The 19347-nt window shown below is 41.3% G+C and overlaps 1 protein-coding gene across 1 annotated transcript in view; it reads right to left on the reverse strand.

Moving 5' to 3' along the window:
• Window positions 1-18057, reverse strand: part of SNW1 (SNW domain containing 1) — a 40661-nt gene extending 22604 nt beyond the window's left edge. The window contains exons 1-3 of the mRNA XM_002754162.6: window positions 18015-18057; window positions 12835-12988; window positions 8454-8615 (exon numbers count right to left, since the gene is read on the reverse strand). Coding sequence (XP_002754208.1) covers window positions 8454-8615; window positions 12835-12988; window positions 18015-18028 — 330 coding nt within the window. The 5' untranslated portion in view covers window positions 18029-18057. The remainder of the gene's footprint in view (window positions 1-8453; window positions 8616-12834; window positions 12989-18014) is intronic.
• Window positions 18058-19347: the final 1290 nt, after the last annotated feature.

The following is a 19347-nucleotide window of genomic DNA, read 5'->3' on the forward strand; positions in this document are numbered from 1 at the left end:
TGTAATCACAACACTTTGGGAGGCCAAGGCAGGCGGATCACCGGAGGTCAGGAGTTGGAGACCAGCCTGGCTAACATGGTGAAACCCCGTCTCTACTAAAAAAATAAAAAATTAGCTGGGTGTGGTGGTTGGTGCCTGTAATCCCAGCTACTTGGGAGGTTGAGGCAGGAGAATCATTTGAATCCAGGACGCAGAGGTGGCAGTGAACAGAGATCGTGCCACTGCCTTCAGCCTGAGGAACAGAGGGAGATTGTCTCAAAAAAAAAAAAACAAAGTATCTCCTGTGCTTATAATAATGACTAGTCCGAAGGAGATATTCGATCAATTTTTTTGTACAAACAAATATATAAATGAATTTTAGAGATGCTCTGTTACATGCTAAAGGTGTTTATATGATTCATGCCTGTAATCCCAGCACTTTGGAAGGCCAAGGTTGGAGTATAACTTGAGCCCAGGAATTCAAGACCAGCCTGAGAAACATGGGAAGACTGCATCTCTATTTTAAAGAATAAATGAATGAATGAGTGAATAAACAAATAAGTTTATATTTTAGGTCCTACAGAACTTTCTATAAGCTATTGATTGCTCAGAAAAAAACTATCTCATGGCTATTCGCTGAAATCTCCAGCTTGTTTTTCTCCGGAATGAGAAGAGGGATCAGGTAGGACAGCATAAGATGTTTTAGCACAAAACACATACTACTGATATGTGAGCTATTAGTGTCATCATACTCTAAGAGTGTTCATTTTGAAAGGGATCATAAAACTTACTCTATTGAAAAGAGTGAGGCTCAGTACATTAAGATCACATAGCTACTAACTGACCTCAAAAGTCTTATTTCCTCCCATGATGGAAAAACTTATACAACCATAAGCTGAAAATTATATAACAACACTAGAAAAATATACCAAGTCTATGAAGAGTTAATCATGAAGAGTTTATCACTTCTCCATAGCAATCATTATAGGAAATGATTCTAAGTAAACAGTTCCCTGGTAGTCATACATGTTCAACATAAACTGTCAATAGTAATTTAGCATACAAGAGTCATTTGCTGCTTCTTATTTGGGTATTCCAAAGTTAATAACCCTTCAAATGAGCATCAGTAAGATTTTAGCATCTCACAAGGCTGAGTGAAGGACATCTGAAGAGCAAGATTCCTCCACAGTAATTAACTATAAAACCCTGATTTTTTTTTTTTTTTAGACGATGTCTTGCTCTTGTTGCCCAGGCTAGAGTACAGTAAGGCAATCTCAGCTCACTGCAACCTCCACCTCCTGGGTTTAAGTGATTCTCCTGCCTCAGCCTCCTGAGAAGCTGGGATCACAGGTGCCTGCCACCATGACTGGCCATTTTTGTATTTTCAGTAGAGCCAGGGTTTCATCATGTTGCCCACTCTGGTCTCAAACTCCTGACCTCAGGCGATCCACCCGCTTTGGCCTCTCAAAGTGCTAGGAATACAGGCGTGAGCCATCACACCCAGCCAAACCCCCAAATTTTTATAGTCTGAGAATTAAATGTGTTGAAGAAACTGAGTCCATTCTAGGAGGCAAAGGGGCTGGGGAGGGTAATCTGAAAAATACTATACTCTTGAAGGTATCAGAAGAACAAATAGCTTTGTCAACAAGATAAAGCAGTAACTCATCCGTGAAACAGGTATTTTATTACAGATAACTAGCAAAGAACTAGATTGACTGAAAGGATAAGCCTGTCAAAACATTCACTATGTGAGATAGAAAGAAAACACTATCTACCTTAGCTAGTTTGTGAAATCATACAAATAAGATAACATGCAATTTACTGTGGAGTCAGTTTAAAGTTGTTAGGGTTTTTTTGGGGTAATACGTTGAAGGCATTTTTTAGGTACAGTATGTATGTAACATTTCTTTTCTTTTTTTTTTTTTTTAAAGATGGGGTTTCACCATGATGGCCAGGCTGGTCTTGAACTTCTTACCTCAGGTGATCCACCCACCTCGGTCTCCCAAAGTGCTAGGATTACAGGCGAGAGCCACCGTGCCCGGCCAGCATTTCTTTTCTTTAAGAGACAGGGTTTTATTATGCCCAGGCCAATCTCAAACTCCTGGCCTCAAATGATCTTCCCACCTCAAGCTTCTCAAAGTGTTGGGATTACAGGCATGAGCCACTGCACTTAGCCTGTATGTAATATTTCTTATATAACTATTTCAGAGGGAAAAATTCATACACCAAGCCCCTTATTTCAACATTTATCACTCAAATCATAATTAGGAAAAAAGCATTTGATTCTATGAAGATTTATGCTAAAAAAACTTTTTCCTTCCCAATTTTATATTACTAATAAGTCCTATACACAGTACTTACTTCACATGTAGAGAGATCAATTGCCTTAGACTTGTCCTAGAATATTACATCTTAGAATCCTCACTGATTCTTCTCACCTCTTATACCTAACAGCTAGCATTTTCCATTTTTACTCTTTCACTATTAATACTTCAATGAGAACTCTCTGGTTTCTGAAGAATACCAGACCTCTTTGAAGTAAATCAGAAATCTTGGTCCAAATTTAGAAATCCAATAAACTGTTTAGTCTCTGGAATGATAACAAAAATTTAAAAATCCTACTTTGTACATTATACAGTCAATATCTATTTCTTTTAAAACAGGAAAATCAGTGGTTGTCAAACTGGGCATCACTGCCACCTCTAACTCTTCTCTCCCAGTGCCTCCATAAATGTGTGAGGTGTTTCTGGTTAAGACAATGGGGGTGGGACAGGGATACTACTGGCATTCATAGGTAGTGCCACTTATGCTAAACACTGTACAATGCTGAAGACATTCTCAAACAATCAAGAAGTGCTCCCATAATGCCAATAGTTACTCAATTAATGTTGAATTATTCAATGCATCCCAAAACTTCATGCATGAATCTATCCACTTCTAGAAAACAACAACAACAAAAACAACAACAAAAAGATATAAACCTGAGAGTGGTACCAGTTTGGGATTCATTTCTAGTGGCTGCATTATAAACAAAAGGAACGATCTGGCCAGGCACAGTGGCTCATGCCTGTAATCCCAGCACTCTGGGAGGCCAAGGTGGGTGGATCACCTGAAGTTAGGAGTTTGACACCAGCCTGCCTGGCCAACATGGTGAAACCCTGTCTCTATTAAAAATACAAAAAAATTAGCTGGGCATGGTGGTGTGCACCTATACTCCCAGCTACTTGGGAGGCTGAGGCAGAAGAATCACTTAAACCTGGGAGCAGAGGTTGCAGTGAGCCAAGATTGCCCTATTGTACTCCAGTCTGGGCAACAGAGCAAGACTCGGTCTCAAAAAGAAAAAGAAAAAGAAAAAAGAAGGAACAATGCTTTAGATACCTTATTCGGCCAAGCTACTAAAACCCAAAAATAAACAGTTCAGTTTGAACAGTTCTACTCTATTCTGAATACAAAATAATCAAAATATAGACTGTGATTTAAATATCATTCCCTAGAAATCAGATAAAACTCCTGGTTTCCAGTCTTGAACTATAATGCAAAATGGACTAAAGCTGTATTTCATTCGAAATAACACAACCTGCCAACTCCAAATTATTGCCCTTAGATGTTGTTTTTCCTACCAAATGGGACTGGAGAGGTAGCACGTACCAATAAAGAGTGATTACCTCCAAGGAGAGATGCACCAAAACAAAGACAGCTGGAGTCAAGTGAAGGCCCCCATGGTATAGGGTTAAATTTCCAGCATATGTTCTCCATGCATAGGGACCAAATTTTCCTTTTGCAGAAGTGGACTATGATGCTTCCTCACTGGCTACAGAAGTGGTTTTGTGTTATACAATGAAAACCACTATTATTCACCAAACAAACACTGGTGGATGCCAGTGTCTCAAGCTTTCAGGCAGTATGTAAGGCATCAAAGAGGAAAATATAAATATATAATCCCTGCCCTTAAAAACATTATAGTCAAATGATATAGATTATGAGTAAATAGATAATTACAACAAAAGGTGATGATTGCTATGATAAACATTGGGAGTAAAGAGGGACACTCACTCTAGCCAGGGAAGGTCCAGGATAACACCCTGGAATAGTGAAGAGTGAGCTAAGAAAGGAAAGCAATAAAATTAAGTCAGACAATGAATAAGGGTAGAGCTTTCTAGGAAAAGGAGGATATCCATGGGAAGTCTAAAGAGAGAATGTATCACATTAGGGAACTACAAGTAGTTCCTCATGGCAAACATTTACAGGGAATGTTTGAAAGTTTTTTCTTAAAAAAAAGATCGGGGTCGGGGTGGGACAAAAAAAAAGAAAGTTTTTTCTTCTTGGCCAGACACAGTGTCTCATGCCGGGAATCCCAGCACTTGGGGAGGCTGAGGCAGGTGGACTGCCTGAGGTCAGGGGTTTGAGACCAGTCTAACCAACATGGTGAAACCGAGTCTGTACTAAAAATATAAAAATTAGTCAGGCCTGGTGGCAGGCACCTGTAATCTCAGCTACTCAGAAAGCTGAAGCAGGAGAATTGCTTGAACTTGAGAGGCTGAGATCACCTTGCTGCACTCCAGCCTAGGTAACAAAGCAAGATTTTGTCTCAGGAAAAAAAAAAAGTTTTTATCTTCTTAACAACCACCTTGGCTGGGTACGGTGGCACACAACAATACTCTGGGAGGCCAAGGCAGGCAGATCACTTGAGCTCAGGAGTTCAAGACCAGCCTGGGCAACATAGTGAAACCCCGTCACCACAAAAAATACAAAAACCAGGCGTGTGGTGGTGTGCACCTGTAGTCCCAACTACTCAGATGACTGGGGTGGGAGGATCACTTGAGCTCAGGAGTTCAAGGCTGCAGCGAGTCATTATTGCGCCACCGCACTCCAGCCTGGGTGACAGAGCAAGACTCTGTCTCAAAAACAAGCAAACAAAACACCTATAATGGTATTTATTTTATAGTGAAAATAGAATGGCTAAAACTGAACTGTTTATTTTTGGATTTCAGTATTCTGGTCATGAGAGCTGAGGCTAGGCTAGAAAAGTGAGTAAGGGGTCGGGCATGCCATAGCAGCTTAGTCCTCACCCTAAAGACCATGGAAGCCCTAGAAAGATTTTAACTCTGCATACCTGTGTGTATATATAATGAGAGAGAAAGATAAACAAACATGGATGCATTTTTTTGTTCAGGCCAGCAAGACAAATGGCAAGGAGATGGATTCAGACTTTGCTACAGTAAATCATGCAAGAAATGAGGCCGGGCGTGGTGGCTCAAGCCTGTAATCCCAGCACTTCGGGAGGCTGAGGCGGGCGGATCACAAGGTCAAGAGATCGAGACCATCCTGGTCAACATGGTGAAACCCCGTCTCTACTAAAAATACAAAAAAATTAGCTGGGCATGGTGGCGTGTGCCTGTAATCTCAGCTACTAGGGATGCTGAGGCAGGAGAATTGCCTGAGGCAGGAGGTGGAGGTTGCGGTGAGCCGAATCGCGCCATTGCACTCCAGCCTGGGTAACAAAAGCAAAACTCTGTCTCCAAAAAAAAAAAAAAAAAAATCAGTTTAATAAAAATGAAAAATGACTCCCAGGCTTTCGGCACAAACAATTAGGAAAATATCACTACCACTTACAGAGTTAGAGAAATAGCAGGTAGATTAAGTGGAAAATTATGTATTTAGGTTTGGATTTGATTAAGTAGTACTTCAGGGAGATCTAGATACACTTGCCCTTGGGGCCAGGAAGATGGGACTTACAGTGCAGCAGAGAATACTGGGCTGGAAACACAGATTCAACAGTCATCAGCATATGAGTGGCAAATAAATTACATTAAAGAGAATATGCTGTGTTCTTTGGTTAGACTCACGGAGTGAGAAAAAATGTGTAAAGAGAATGTATTGTAAAAAAAAGTGTTAAGAGACTTCTGACAGAGAGCACCTCATCAAACTGGTTTAGGTGAGGTCATTTTGTAGTGAATTGAAAAGTGAAAGGAAAGTGAAGAGGTAGAGAGGGCAAAACAACTCCTACAAGATGTCTGAAAAAAAAGTGAAGAAAATTAGGTAAAAATTAAGTGGCAGCTAGAGGGAACATTGAGAATAGGTACTCAGGGAAAAGCTTATCTTTCAAAAGATAAGAAAGGCCAGGCGGCTTCAAGCCTGTAATACCAGCACTTTGCAGGGGCTGAGGCAGGAAAACTGCTTGGGCCCAGGAGTTCAAAACCAGCCTGGGCAACATAGGGAGACCCTCCCTGTCTCTACAAAAAAAAAATAGCCAGGCGTGGTGGTGGTGTATGACTTCAGTCTCAGTTACTTAGGAGACAGAGGTACGAGGATTGCTTAAGCACTAGAGGTCAAGGCTGCAGCGAGCCATGATCCCACCATAGTACTCTAGCTTGGGTGACAGAGGAAGAACCAATCTCAAATAAAATAAAATAAAAGCCATGATCATTTGTTTAGCAAAGTTATGGCTTTGCTGAGGTGGTTGTTATGAAAGAAAAAGAAAGCAGAAAACAAGGCTAGGTATGGCAGCTCACATCTATAATCCCAGCACTTTGGAAGACTGAGGAGGGAGGACTGTTTGAGTCCAGGAGTTCATGACCACCCTGGGCAAAACAGTGAGACCTCTTATCTACTAAAAATTAAAAAATCAGCTGGGCATGGTGGTGCGTGCCCGTAGTCCCAGCTACTCAGGAGGCTGAGGTAGGAGAATTACCTCAGCCCAAGAGTTCAAGGTTGCAATGAGCTATGAGGTTGCCATGACACTATAATCTAAAAAAGAATAAACAAACAAATGACAAAAAAAACAAGCACATTCAACTGCTAACAGGAAAGAGCCATTACAAGAAGAAAGGTGTAGAACTGTTGAAAAGAATGACAAGTAGGTAAGGTTTATAGAGGAAGAGGGAAGGGATTGAGATCCAGAATATAAACGGCAAGATTAGGTACAGATTCAGGTGCAGTGGCTCATGCCCATGATTCCAGCACTTTGGGAGGCAGAGGCAGGATGACTGCTTGAGCTCAGAAGTTCAAGATCAGCTTGAGCAACATAGGGAGATCCCACCTCTACAAAAAATAATAAATTAGCTGGGCATGGTAGTGCACACCTGTGGTCTCAGCTACTTGAGAGGCTGAGGTGGGAGGACTGTTTGAGCCCAGAAGGGTTAAGGCTTCAGTGAGCCGTGATCATGCCACTGCACTCCAGCCTGGGCAAGAGAACAAGACACTGTCTCAGAAAAAAATAAATAAATAAAATAAAATAGGCTGGGCATGGTGGCTCACGCCTGTAATCCAAGCACTTTGGAGGCCAAGGCGGGCGGATCACCTGAGGTCAGCAGTTCAAGACCAGCCTGATCAACATGGTGAAACCCCATCTTTATTTTATTAAAAAAATAATAATAATTAAAAAATAAAATAAAATAAAAAAGATTACACTTAGAAGAAGGCATTTCATGCAGAAACAAAAGTAAAAGAAAAAAAAAAAACAAGTGTAGGATAAAGAAAACTGACAATTTTCTTCAAATAGTCTTTATATCCAAAGAGATGGGGGAGTCACTCACTAAGGATGAGACAGTATAGAAAAAGTAAGAATTAAAGTTTGGTGGGAGTACCAAGGGAGCTGAGCTGAAACAGGAAATATAAATCTGCATGATTGCATAATTGTTTTCCCCAAAAGTTCAGCAGCCATGATGCAGAAGCAAAGGATGGGTTGTTAGTGCTATTTTAGAGGGCAAATTGAAAAAATTTGGTCAGTGGAGAGAGAGGCAAATGATAGGTACTCAAATCTCTCAAGTATTTTTCCAAACATCATCAGTTCTAAAGAAATCTTTTACTTCTATCTTGAGTATTTATTTACAAGAAAAAAAAAAAAACTAGGTCTTCTTAAAAATAGTTCCTTGGCCCTGAGTGTAGCTGTTCTGTGATGAGATTATTTTAAGCAAATTTTATTTTTGGCCTATGGATTACTTAGTAGCAGGGCCATCCTAAATCTGGATAGCAAATGCTAGTTTTGTACTTAATCTAGGGCAAAAGAAGTTTGTGTAATTTATTACATTCAAATGAACTATTAAAATAAATACCTAAGTACTCTCACTACATGCAGGAAACCGGAAGACTATAGGAAAAATTAGAAGAAACTATAGGAGAAATTAAAAGTTGATGGTAAGGCTCTGGGATTGCAGATTTCAAAAAATTTACTGGCAGTTTTAGAATGCTACTATCTTAAAGTAACTGTTTTAAAATGTACTTTTTTTCCACCCTCAAAAACAGGGTCTTGCTCTGTCACTCAAAAAGAGTGCAGAGGCTCACTGCATCCTCAAACTCTTGGGCTAAACCAAATCTCCACCCTCTCCCAAGTAGCTGGGAATATAGGTACAAGCCACCATGCCCAGACATTGCTACTTTTAACATAATTCAAACAGCAAGAGATTTATCATGTCCACAAAATTAAAAATTTTTCCTAAAATATTTATCATTAAGGGAAAACATGAGAGGAGTACCTTGTCTTTTGACTGTCCTTGTCGAGCGATTGCATCATATTTAATTTTTCCTTCAGAATCCACCTGAATGGCCAGTGCATTCGACATTTTTTTCTTTCGTCCCATATCCAGTGGATACTGAGCCACATGGATCTCTGGAAAAGCACCTCCATCTCCAAAATCCTATACATTAGAAGTAGTTAAATAAAACAGTTAATTGTCATTTGACATTCAAAATATATTCATTCATTCAGCAAATAATTATCGAGTCCTTAGTATGGTAGATGTTAAGAGATACACACAGCAGAAGTCTGTTGTGGAGTTTACATTCTAGTAGGCAAAGATATAAAAAACACAATCTTTGGCTTGTGATAAGTACCATGAAGGTAATACAAAGACTGGGAAAAGGGGCTTTTGATAGGATGGTTGGGACAGCCTTTGTGAAGAAGTAACGTGAGCTAAAGCCTGAATGATGAGAAAGCTGCCATGGGAAGATACACATACATATATATACACGAGGGAAGCATTTTCTAGACAGAGCAAATAGCCAATGTGAAGGCCTTGCTGCAAGAATGAGTTTGGCATATTTTAGGCAATGAGAATTCAGTGGGGCTAACAGCTTACTGAGGACAGCAGAGCTTGAGGCACAAGTAACATGAGTGAAAAACACCAAATCATGAAGGAACTTACAGGCTACAGCAAGAAAATGTGGATATATACAGAAAGAATACATATATATATTTCTTTTCTGTATATATACAGAAAGAAACTAAGCAAAATGATTGGGACAAAGCAAAAAAAATATATATATATATTTTAGCATATATATAATATTTTAGTGAGGAACGGGTAAAGCTATACTTAGAGCATAAGTAGAAAGGATTTTTTTCTTGGAATTAGATTTTATTAACATGATACCATTTATTCATTGTTATGTGAGAAGCAAATGAATACAATAGGAAGGATCCAGGAACGAGTTTACTATGTTTCTACTAGTGATTATGTATAATTATTTAGGAGAGAAAACTGAGACTACTAAAGTTGAACAAGCTAAATAAAGTTTGCTGATGAAATATTTTAACAAGGTTTATCAAATAAACATGAGGATCAAGTATAATTTTTAAGTAGTTTTAAAAAATTTAGTAGTATTTGCTTAGTACATTTTAAACATGATTCATACTTGTATCTTAGTTAATCTTTGTAACTCTTTAACATCCTTGTATTTTACATGGAAATGTTCAGGTTTAGGAAAATTAAGCGGTTTTCCTGAGATCTCTCACAGGTAGCATATGCAGGACTTGAACCAGATCTTCTGAGACTCCAAAAAGGTTTGTATTTTCTACTACTGTGAAATACCTTTCTTTTAGCTAAAAACAGCCAAATGAGTACTACTAAGAAATGATAGAAAACACAATTAAAATTAATCATTTAGAGTGGGCTTGATGAAAAAAAAAAGCAAATATTTACTTTTACGAGACCTCTTTAAGAAATACTCCGTTAGACCTAAGATCTGAGTTCCTAAATACAATAAGCTTATTTGCTAAAGAAATGTTTGAAGTTTTTGAAAAACAAGAGAATAAAGCTGAGAGACATTTTCTTGTAAACGAGAAAGAGTTAAAGCATTCCTAAGAAAAGTGCTTCCCATACCCAGGCCATCAATCTGACACATGCTTGGATTTGCTAGAGTTTTTCAACTATAATAAGCACTTCAGAAATGTAGATGTAGCATTATGTGGTCATTAAGCTTGCCAGAAAATCACAGCTTTTACATTGAAAACTAGAACAAAATGCCTTCTTCCACAGAACATTCACTCCCCTCAAGAAGCATCCACAGCATTTCCAGATTAGCTGGCCATTTCAGCTTGATTTTTAAATAAACTGTTCTGTTCTACCAGGATATACAAAACGACTGATAGTCAAGTAAGAATCTAAAAAGCTAAAAACAACCAAGTATCATAATGCTAAAATGCATGAATGAGATTTCTTCTATTCTATTTAAGATGATGCCTGTTATCCCCCATTGTGCAATCTACTGACAGATCAAACAATATTTATAATGCCTCAACAGAGACACTCAACTCCTCTATAAGATGATGCCAATCACTACTTTTTCACCCCAGATAAGATTCCTTGATGATCTTTCATCTTGGTCTGCCTCCCACAAATTACACTACCAGAGAAAACAAAAGGACAAAAATCCCTTAATAACTGCCATAGGATTGGCCTTCACACACCAGCATTCATAAGGACCAGAAAAAAGTTGACAAAAAAGCAACCAAGAAACCCACATGTGGTTTTTTTGGAAGACTCAGGACAAGACATGATCTAGTTGGGTGTTCCTCTTATAAACTCTAATAAAAATAGAGTCTGGTAGCCAGGGGAATGATACATGGAAGAGATTGAGAATATATCGGCTTCTGGTATGGCTTCTCTAAGCTACACCTCTCAATTCAATGAACACTATGATCACTAACTGAAGGCATGTGAAAAAAGGTGGAGCCCTTCATATTTGTAAAATAAAAGTCCTAACTATTAAGGACAGAAAAAAAGTGATGGGGTGATGGCTGGGTGTTGTGGCTCACACCTTTAATCCAAGCACTTCGGAAGGCCAAGGCAGGAAGATCACTTGAGGTCAGAGGTCTGAGACCAGCCTGGTCAACATGGCAAAACTCTGCCTCTACTGAAAACACAAAAATTAGCCAGGTATGATGGCACGTGTCTATACCCAGCTACTTGGGGGGCTGAGGCAGGAGAATTGCTTGAACCCAGGAGGAGGTTGCAGTGAGCCAAGATCATACCCCTATAACTCTAGCCTGGGTGACAGAGCAAACTTTGTCTCAAAAAAAAAAGAAAAGTGATAAAATGAAAAGAACTAGGAATGGCATAGGCACTTCAGATTTTTAATAGGGCAAGTACATTCCTTGGGACATTAGGAAGCAAAATAGGCAGGAATCAGAATAATACTGGGAGAGAGAGAAGAAAAAGGCTTGATAAAAGTGGAGGAGGTCTTGAGGAGGCAAAATATTGGTCTCAAATATTTGCTTTTCTCCCTAGTTAAGAAAGTGATCAAGAATGGGAAGGCTGCCCTAGAATCAGGCAAAGGAATATGTATTAAATTAATGTAGGCTGGGCGCAGTAGCTCATGCCTGTAATCCCAGCACTTTGCGAGGCTGAGGCAGGTAGATCACCTGAGGTCAGGAGTTTGAGAACTGCCTGGCTAACAGGGTGAAACTCTGTCTCTACAAAATAATACAAAAAATTAGTCAGGCATGGTGGCATGTGCCTGTAATCCCAGCTACTCAGGAGGTTGATGCAGGAGAATCGCTTGAACCTGGGAGGCAGAGGTTGCAGTGAGCCAAGATCATGCCATTGCACTCTGACTTGGGCAACAGAGCAAGACTCCATCCTCTGCCTCCCAAAAATAACTATAATTAATTAATTAATGTAAAGTATTTTGAGTAATTATAATAGGTGCTGCCAAGGAAGCTTGTTCTTTTTTCTTTTTTTTGAGACAGAATTTTGCTTTTGTTGCCCAGGCTAGAGTGCAATGGCGCAATCTCGGCTCACTGTAATCTCTGCCTCCTGGGTTCAAGCAATTCTCCTGCCTCAGCCTCCTAGTAGCTGGGATTACAGGCATGCGCCACCAGGCCTAGCTAACTTTGTATTTTTAGTAGAGATGGAGTTTTTCCATGTTGGTCAGGTTGGTCTCAAACTCCCAACCTCAGGTGATTTGCTGCCTCACTCTCCCAAAGTGCTGGCACTACAGGCGTGAGCCACTGAGCCCAGCAGAAGTTTGTTCTTTGGCAACAAGCTAGACAGAGAAGCCAGATGGTTCCTTCTCCCTCATTGCCTTCAAATCAACCAAATTTTGTCTTATACCCCTAAAAATATATTTAATCTATGTATCAGATATATATTAACATTCTCAAATTAAAGATGAGAAAACAAGTGATGAGAAAGAAATGAGCAAAGGAAGTGCTACTGGAGTTTTCCCTGAAGGAAAGTTGTCTCTTCAGGGTTATGTGGTATTATTGGAGGGAAGGAGGAACAGACCAAACATGAAAGCCACTTTCATCTTTCTGATCTTTTACTTTTGATTATTTTCCATATGCTATAATTCCTGGATTAATAAAATATTAGTTTTCTTGTAAACATGTAACAGTTTGATATAGGAATAGTCAAATGGTACAATTCTCTAGTGACCACAAAGCAGTGATAGATAATAGGCAAAAAGAATATGATACATCTTCTGAGGGAAATACACATCTTGAGAGCTAATAACCAGAATTTCTATCATACTGACATTCATAATCAGAGGTTCTAACATTTAAATTTATGTTATAGTGTGCTATAATAAATTTCAGCACAATTTAATAAATCCAAATTTAAGATCCATATGTACCTCTAATAACCGAGGTATCCAGCCTTTCCGATATCCGTACGGGGGAGGCTCTCTTCGGGAGGAGACCAATGAGGTCTGCCGTGATCTCTGGGATCTTGCCTTTTCTTCAGCCTCTAGCTGGTCCTGAGATAGCTGAGTAGGTGCAGGTAAAAAGCTATAAGCAGAGATAATAAAAGTCAGAAATTTTAAAAACTCTTATGTTTAGTTTGACCACTGCAACTTGGCCATCAGAGACAATTTTTCCTATGTTTTTCCTTTTCAGCAAAAGAGCAGACTTTTCAATAATTTATGGCAGTACTCAATACTAGTCATTTTATTTTATGTGGAAAGACAGAAATACTCTAAGATATACGGTAGGAACATCTGACTAGGACTAAAGCAAATGATGTTCAGAAACAAAAATTAACAGGTATTTCACATAACAGACAAATTCAATTTATGCTTCCATACTTCATTTTTTTTTTTTGAGACAGAGTCTCACTCTGTTGCCCAGGCTGGAGTGCAGTGATGCCATCTCTGCTCAATGCAACCTCCGCCTCCTGTGTTCAAGTGATTCTCCTGCCTCAGCCTCCCAAGTAGCTGGGACTATAAATGCCCACCACCATACCCGCTAACTTTTGAAATTTTCGTAGAGGTGGGGTTTCACCATGTTGGCCAGGCTGGTCTCGGACTCCTGACCTCAACTGACCTGCCCACCTCAGCCTGCCAAAGAACTGGGATTACAGGCTTGAGCCACTGTACCTGGCCATGCTTTCATATATATATATATTTATATATATATTTTTTCTGAGACAGAGTTTCTCTGTGTGACCCAGGCTGTAGTGCAGTGGCGCGATCTCAGCTTGCTGCAGCCTCCACCTCCCAGGTTCAAGCGATTTTCCTGCCTCAGCCTCCCAAGTAGCTGGGATTACAGATGTGCATCACCACGCATGGCTAATTTTTGTATTTTTAGTAGAGACAGCATTTTGCCATGTTGGCCAGGTTGGTCTTGAACTCCTGACCTCAGGTGATCTGCCTGCATTGGCCTCCCAAAATGCTATGATTACAGGCGTGAGCAACCATACCTGGCCTGTTTCCATATTTCTTATAACAAGCAAGTAAAAATTCCTAATAATCCAGAGTTAAACTGTGCAGTGTACAGGTTTTTATTCCTATACTCCTTTTTTTGGAGACAAGAGTCTTGCTCTGTTGCCCAGCCTAGAGTGCAGTGACGTGATCTTGGTTCACTGAAACCTCTGCCTCCTGAGTTCGTGTGATTCTCATGTCTTAGCCTCTCGAGTAGCTGGGATTACAGGTATATGCCACCATACCCCTAATTTTTCTATTTTTAGTAGAGACAGGGTTGTCTCTACTGTCTAGCAGAGATGTTGGCCCATGCTGGTCAGGCTGGTCTCAAACTCCTGGCCTGAAGTGATCCATCAGCCTTAGCCTCCCAAAGTACTGGGATTGCTGGCAGTATGAGCCACTATGCCTGGCTACTCCTTATTTTTTTAACATTTTTATCCTTATGCTCTTTTCTTTGAACTACTTTGGAGTAAATACAAAAGAACTAGGATTAGAACTGAATCTGTTTTCTCATCTGTAATAATAGTTCATAAAAGTATCTACTTCATAAGGTTCTTGTAAGTATTAAATGAGAAAAATACATGAACCAGTTAGCATAGTATCTAAATACCGTTCAATACAGGTTCTGTATGTTTGACTGTTTTAGGGCTGTTCCACGACTCTTCCAGTTTGGGTTAACTGCCTGTCTCTATGATCCCCCAAAACCCTCTATATACCACTACTACAATATCTAACTGTATTGCAATTATCTACTTATTTACCTATTCTGCTTTCACTAGACTGAGCAACTCTGCAGGAATCATCCCTTATGCTTCTTTCATCCCTAATGCTCCAGGATTTCTAGCTCACAGCTGGGGCTCCTTAAGTGTTTGCAGGAGAAATAAATACACTCTTCCCCTGGCACTCACCATCTTCATGCCATTGCAAACTTCTTATCTTTCCATAAACATGCCATTTCATGATCTTTACACTGGCTATTCCTTCTGCCATAAAATCTTTCTATCAATCTATCTTCTATATATCATCTATTTACCAATCAATCACAATTTTTCCAGCTGGGCGCAGTGGCTCATGCCTGTAATCCCAACACTTTGGGAGGGTAAAGCAGGCAGATCACTTGAAGCCAGAAGTTTGGGACCAGCTATGCCAACATAGTGAAAACCTGTCTCTACTAAAAATACAAAAATTAGCCAGGCATGGTGGCAGACACCTGTAATCCAAGCTGAGGCAGGAGAATCACTTAAATCCACGTGGTGGAGTTTGCAGTGAGCAGAGATTGCTCCACTGAACTCCAGCCTAGGTGAGAGAGACTTTGCCTCAAAAACAAAAACAAAAACAAAAAACAAAAATTTTTATATGCTTTTTAGAAAATTATTCTCCAGATTTCCAGATCTTTTCTTTTTTGACTGCTCCTTGCAGAGCAGGATCATCCCAAAGACAGTGCACCTAGAGTAGCCAGCCCCAAATGTTTCAACAGCTTGCATCTTAGCACTCATGTCTCTGATCAGTCACCTCTCTCTAGAGCTGTTTTCTGACCATCTTGCCCAAAATAGCCACTTCACCCCAAACTTGAGTCACTCTCTAACCCTTTATCTTTATCTTACTCCTAGCATGTATTACCTGAAATTGCATTATTGATTTTACTCACAGTCTTTCTGTCCCATTAGAATGTAAACTCCATGTAGATCGAATGTTAAAATTAAAATAAACTCAGTTTCTATTATTTCACTCAACAATCAACAACACACAACACTTCTGATACCAGATGTGTGACAGTTTTCCCCCACATATCAAGGAAGCTATCAATTCTCTACTGGACACCAGCTAAGTATCCTCTCATTCAATTAAACTGTGATGTTATCTACCTGGAGATAGAGTCAGATGTCACAGGTTGAGGGCTCAGTCCACAAGACTGCCCTTATTTCAGATGCCAACAGTAGGTTTGGGCCACTGGCCAACTGACTACACACCAGGATCTCTTGACCTCATCCTCGGGTTCAACTAATTTGCTAGGGCAGCTCACAGAACTCAGGAAAATGCGTTTACTGGTTTAAAGGATATTACAAAGAATACTGATGAACACCAGATAGTAGGTATGGAAAGCTCTGGAGTCCCCAAGACTAGTCATTTAAAGACTGCATTCTGCCATTGTAAATTTAAGCACGCAATACCCATGACAGGCCAGGTGTGGTGGCTCACGCCAGTAATGCCAACACTTTGGGAGGCTGAGATGGGTGGATCACTTGAGCCCAGGAGTTCAAGACCAGGCTGGGCAACATGGCAAAACCCCACCTCTACTAAAAATAGAAAAATTAGCTGGGCGTCATGGCAAGGGTCTATAGTCCCAGCTACTCAGGGGCACTGAGGCAGGAGGACCACCTGAGCCTTGGGAGGTTGAGGCTGCAATGAGTTGTGATTGGGCCACTGCACTACAGCCTGGGCAAGAGTGAGACCCTGTATCAAAAATAAAATAAATAAAAAATACCCCGTGACATCTCTAGAAATTTTTCCTGTGTCCATTTCAAATTCCGCCTTTTCCACAAAGTCTCCCCTCATAACTTTACTAGTCCATGACACAGTGCCTCACACCTGCCTGTGGGGGGAGAGGGGGGAGGCGGGCACTCAAATGTTTGCTGCCTGTAACATTCACTAAAGAAAACTCTTGGCTGGGCGTGGTAGTGCATGCCTGCAATCCCAGCACTTTGGGAGGCTCAGATGAGAAGATTGCTGGAGGCCAAAAGTTGGAGACCACCCTGGCCAATGTAGTGAGACCTCATTTCTATTTTTTCATTAAAAAATATTTCAGATGCCGGACATGGTGGCTCATGCGGGCAATCCTAGCACTTTGGGAGGCCAAGACAGGAGGACTGCTTGAGGTCAAGAGTTCAAGACCAATCTGACCAACACAGTGAGAAAAATAAACCCCATCTCAAAAAAATAAACAAATAAAATTTTTTTTAAAAAAAGCAAAAAAAAAAAAAAATGTTGGAAAGGAGGGCGGAAGAAAACTCTCTAGCCCACATAGCTTATTCCATCTAATTCTTTTTGCACTAAGGTTAGTATTACACAAATATGCATGTTGTGTTCTGTAACTCTTTAATGTCTGTATGCCTTGTACTCCATCTTCCCTGCAGCCAAGGACAGATTTCCTTCTGTATACACAAACCCCAGGACAGAGCAAAGCACCAACAGTAATTCCCAAAACAAGTTTTTGATTAAAGCATTTTTTGGATTCAAACTGTCATCAGCCAGGAAAAAACTATGGGTGAGGGGAATGAAGGGTGTTAAGAGGGCTCAAGCTGATGTCCTAAAATGATTACATCCCCTACAACCTTCCTGAACACTAGACTTTTCCTGCTGAGTTCGTATGGAAACTTTTTCCACTTAAGATGGGGCAGCCAGGTTGGGGACTAGTAGGAGTTGTGTAACTTCTCGGACGCTGCCACTGAAAAGCATCTTTTTCTTAAAGGCGAGGAGCACTTTACAGACGGTTACTAAGGCAACCGGAAACAGCAAAACTCTGAGGTGGTTCTATCTACGGAAGAAATTCTACGATCCAAAGTTAAAGTGCGGTGCAGTGGTGCATATCCGCAGACAGCGGCCAGTACTGTGGCTCATTTAAATCTCTGTTCAGTTCCGGGCCCCTTTTTTCAGGAATCCTTATTTCGGGACGCCGAACGGACACCGAAAGGAAAGAGACCACCACAGGCAAACGGCCGGAAAGCGGCGCAGTCGCATCCCGCGCGGTTCACTCAGCCCAAATAAGCCACTACCGAACCCAATCCCATCTCGTTCGCCCAAGCCGCGGACCTGAGGGAGCGCTGTCCACTCCCCGCCAGATGCTTACGCGAAAAACGCATTCCTCAGCGTCTGAGGCCACGCCGCGGCTTTCGGCCTTGGTGAGGGGGTGAACTAAACCCGGGAAACCGCTCAAAGACCCCAGCTTCCACTAGGCCTAGTCGTAAAGGCGGCCGGCAGGAGGGCCTAGCCGTAGCCTTGGCCCACGTCATTCTGTGCCCCCGGTTAGGTCACCGCCCGGAGGCTATGGAAAGAGTAATGAAAACCACTAGTACTCCCAGACCCTTCCGTATCGAGGACCCCAATCAACAACCCACCTGGTGAGCGCCATCTTCTTCCGCTTCTTCCACCGCGAGAGACAGCACCGCGGGGCGGGTCTTTTCAGATGAAGAGGAGCGCAAAAGGAAGGGGCGCGCGATGCGCAGGCGCCCTGGCCGAACGGCCTTCTGGGATTTGTAGTTCTCTGAACAGGAGTACCATTTGTTCCTATTCTGACCGAACGGTTATCAAGGAATAATCTCTTCAGCTAGCAGCAAATGCATAACTCGATAGTTTATATGCTATGACATGATAGGGCGTTCCCTAGGCAAAATATCAACGATATAGCGAGATGCCTTTTAGGCTGCTTTATTTCGTTCTCTACTCAGTCCATTCCCCCTAGAAGGGGTACAAAATAGAAAAGCTTCCCGGGGACAGCTACTTTAAGTGAAAGGGTGGTAGGGCTTTTAAAAGGGTAGGAAATAGTGAGACTGGCTAATGGAGAGTTCTTGGATTCTCTGAAAACATTCACACTAAAAACTTTTCTTTAAACCGTATCCTCCCCCCCGCCAAAAAAAAAAAATAATAATAACTCTCCTGGGGAGATACTTTGTAATCCTTGGTAATTCACTGGGTGTCTGGGTTCTCTGCCCAGGGTAAGACAAGGCCGAAATCTCATCGGAGGCTCTGGAGAAAAATCCATCTCCTAACTCATTCTTTTAGCCAGAATTCAGTTCCTGGCGGTTGTGGGACTGAGTTGCCTGTTCTGTTGTGTGCTGTTAGTGGTGGACCCCCTCAGCTCCTAGGGGTCACTCTCAAGTCCGTCCCGCTTGAGCCCTATTGGTAGTTCACAACATGGATGTTTACTTTCTTCCAGGCCAGCTGAAGCACATCTTTCTGAGTCTTCTGCCACCGTTGGAGAAAAATGCTCTGCTTTTATTTATTTATTTATTTTTAAAAAGACGGGGTTTCATCATGTTGGTCAGGCTGGTCTTGAACTCCCGACCTCAGGTGATCCTCCCGCCTTGGCCTCCAGAATGCTTGGATTACAGGTGTGAGCCACCACGCCTGGCCAAATGCTCTGCTTTTAAAGGACTCATGTGATTAGATCAGGCCCACCTGGATAATCTCCAGATTTTAGGGTCAACTCTTGGTCGGGCGCGGTAGCTGACACCAGTAATCCTAGCACTTGGGGAGGCTGAGGCCGGTGGATTGCCTGAGCTCAGGAGTTTGAGACCAGCCTGGGCAACATGATAAAACCCCGTCTCTACTAAAAATACAAAAAAGTAATTGGGTGTAGTGGTCTGCTCCTGTTTTCCCAGCTACTTGGGAGGCTGAGGTACAAGAACTACTTGAACCCAGGAGGTGGAGGTTGCACCATTGCACTCCAGT

This window comes from Callithrix jacchus, chromosome 8, assembly GCF_049354715.1.
Source record: "Callithrix jacchus isolate 240 chromosome 8, calJac240_pri, whole genome shotgun sequence".
Classification (NCBI taxonomy): domain Eukaryota; kingdom Metazoa; phylum Chordata; class Mammalia; order Primates; family Cebidae; genus Callithrix; species Callithrix jacchus.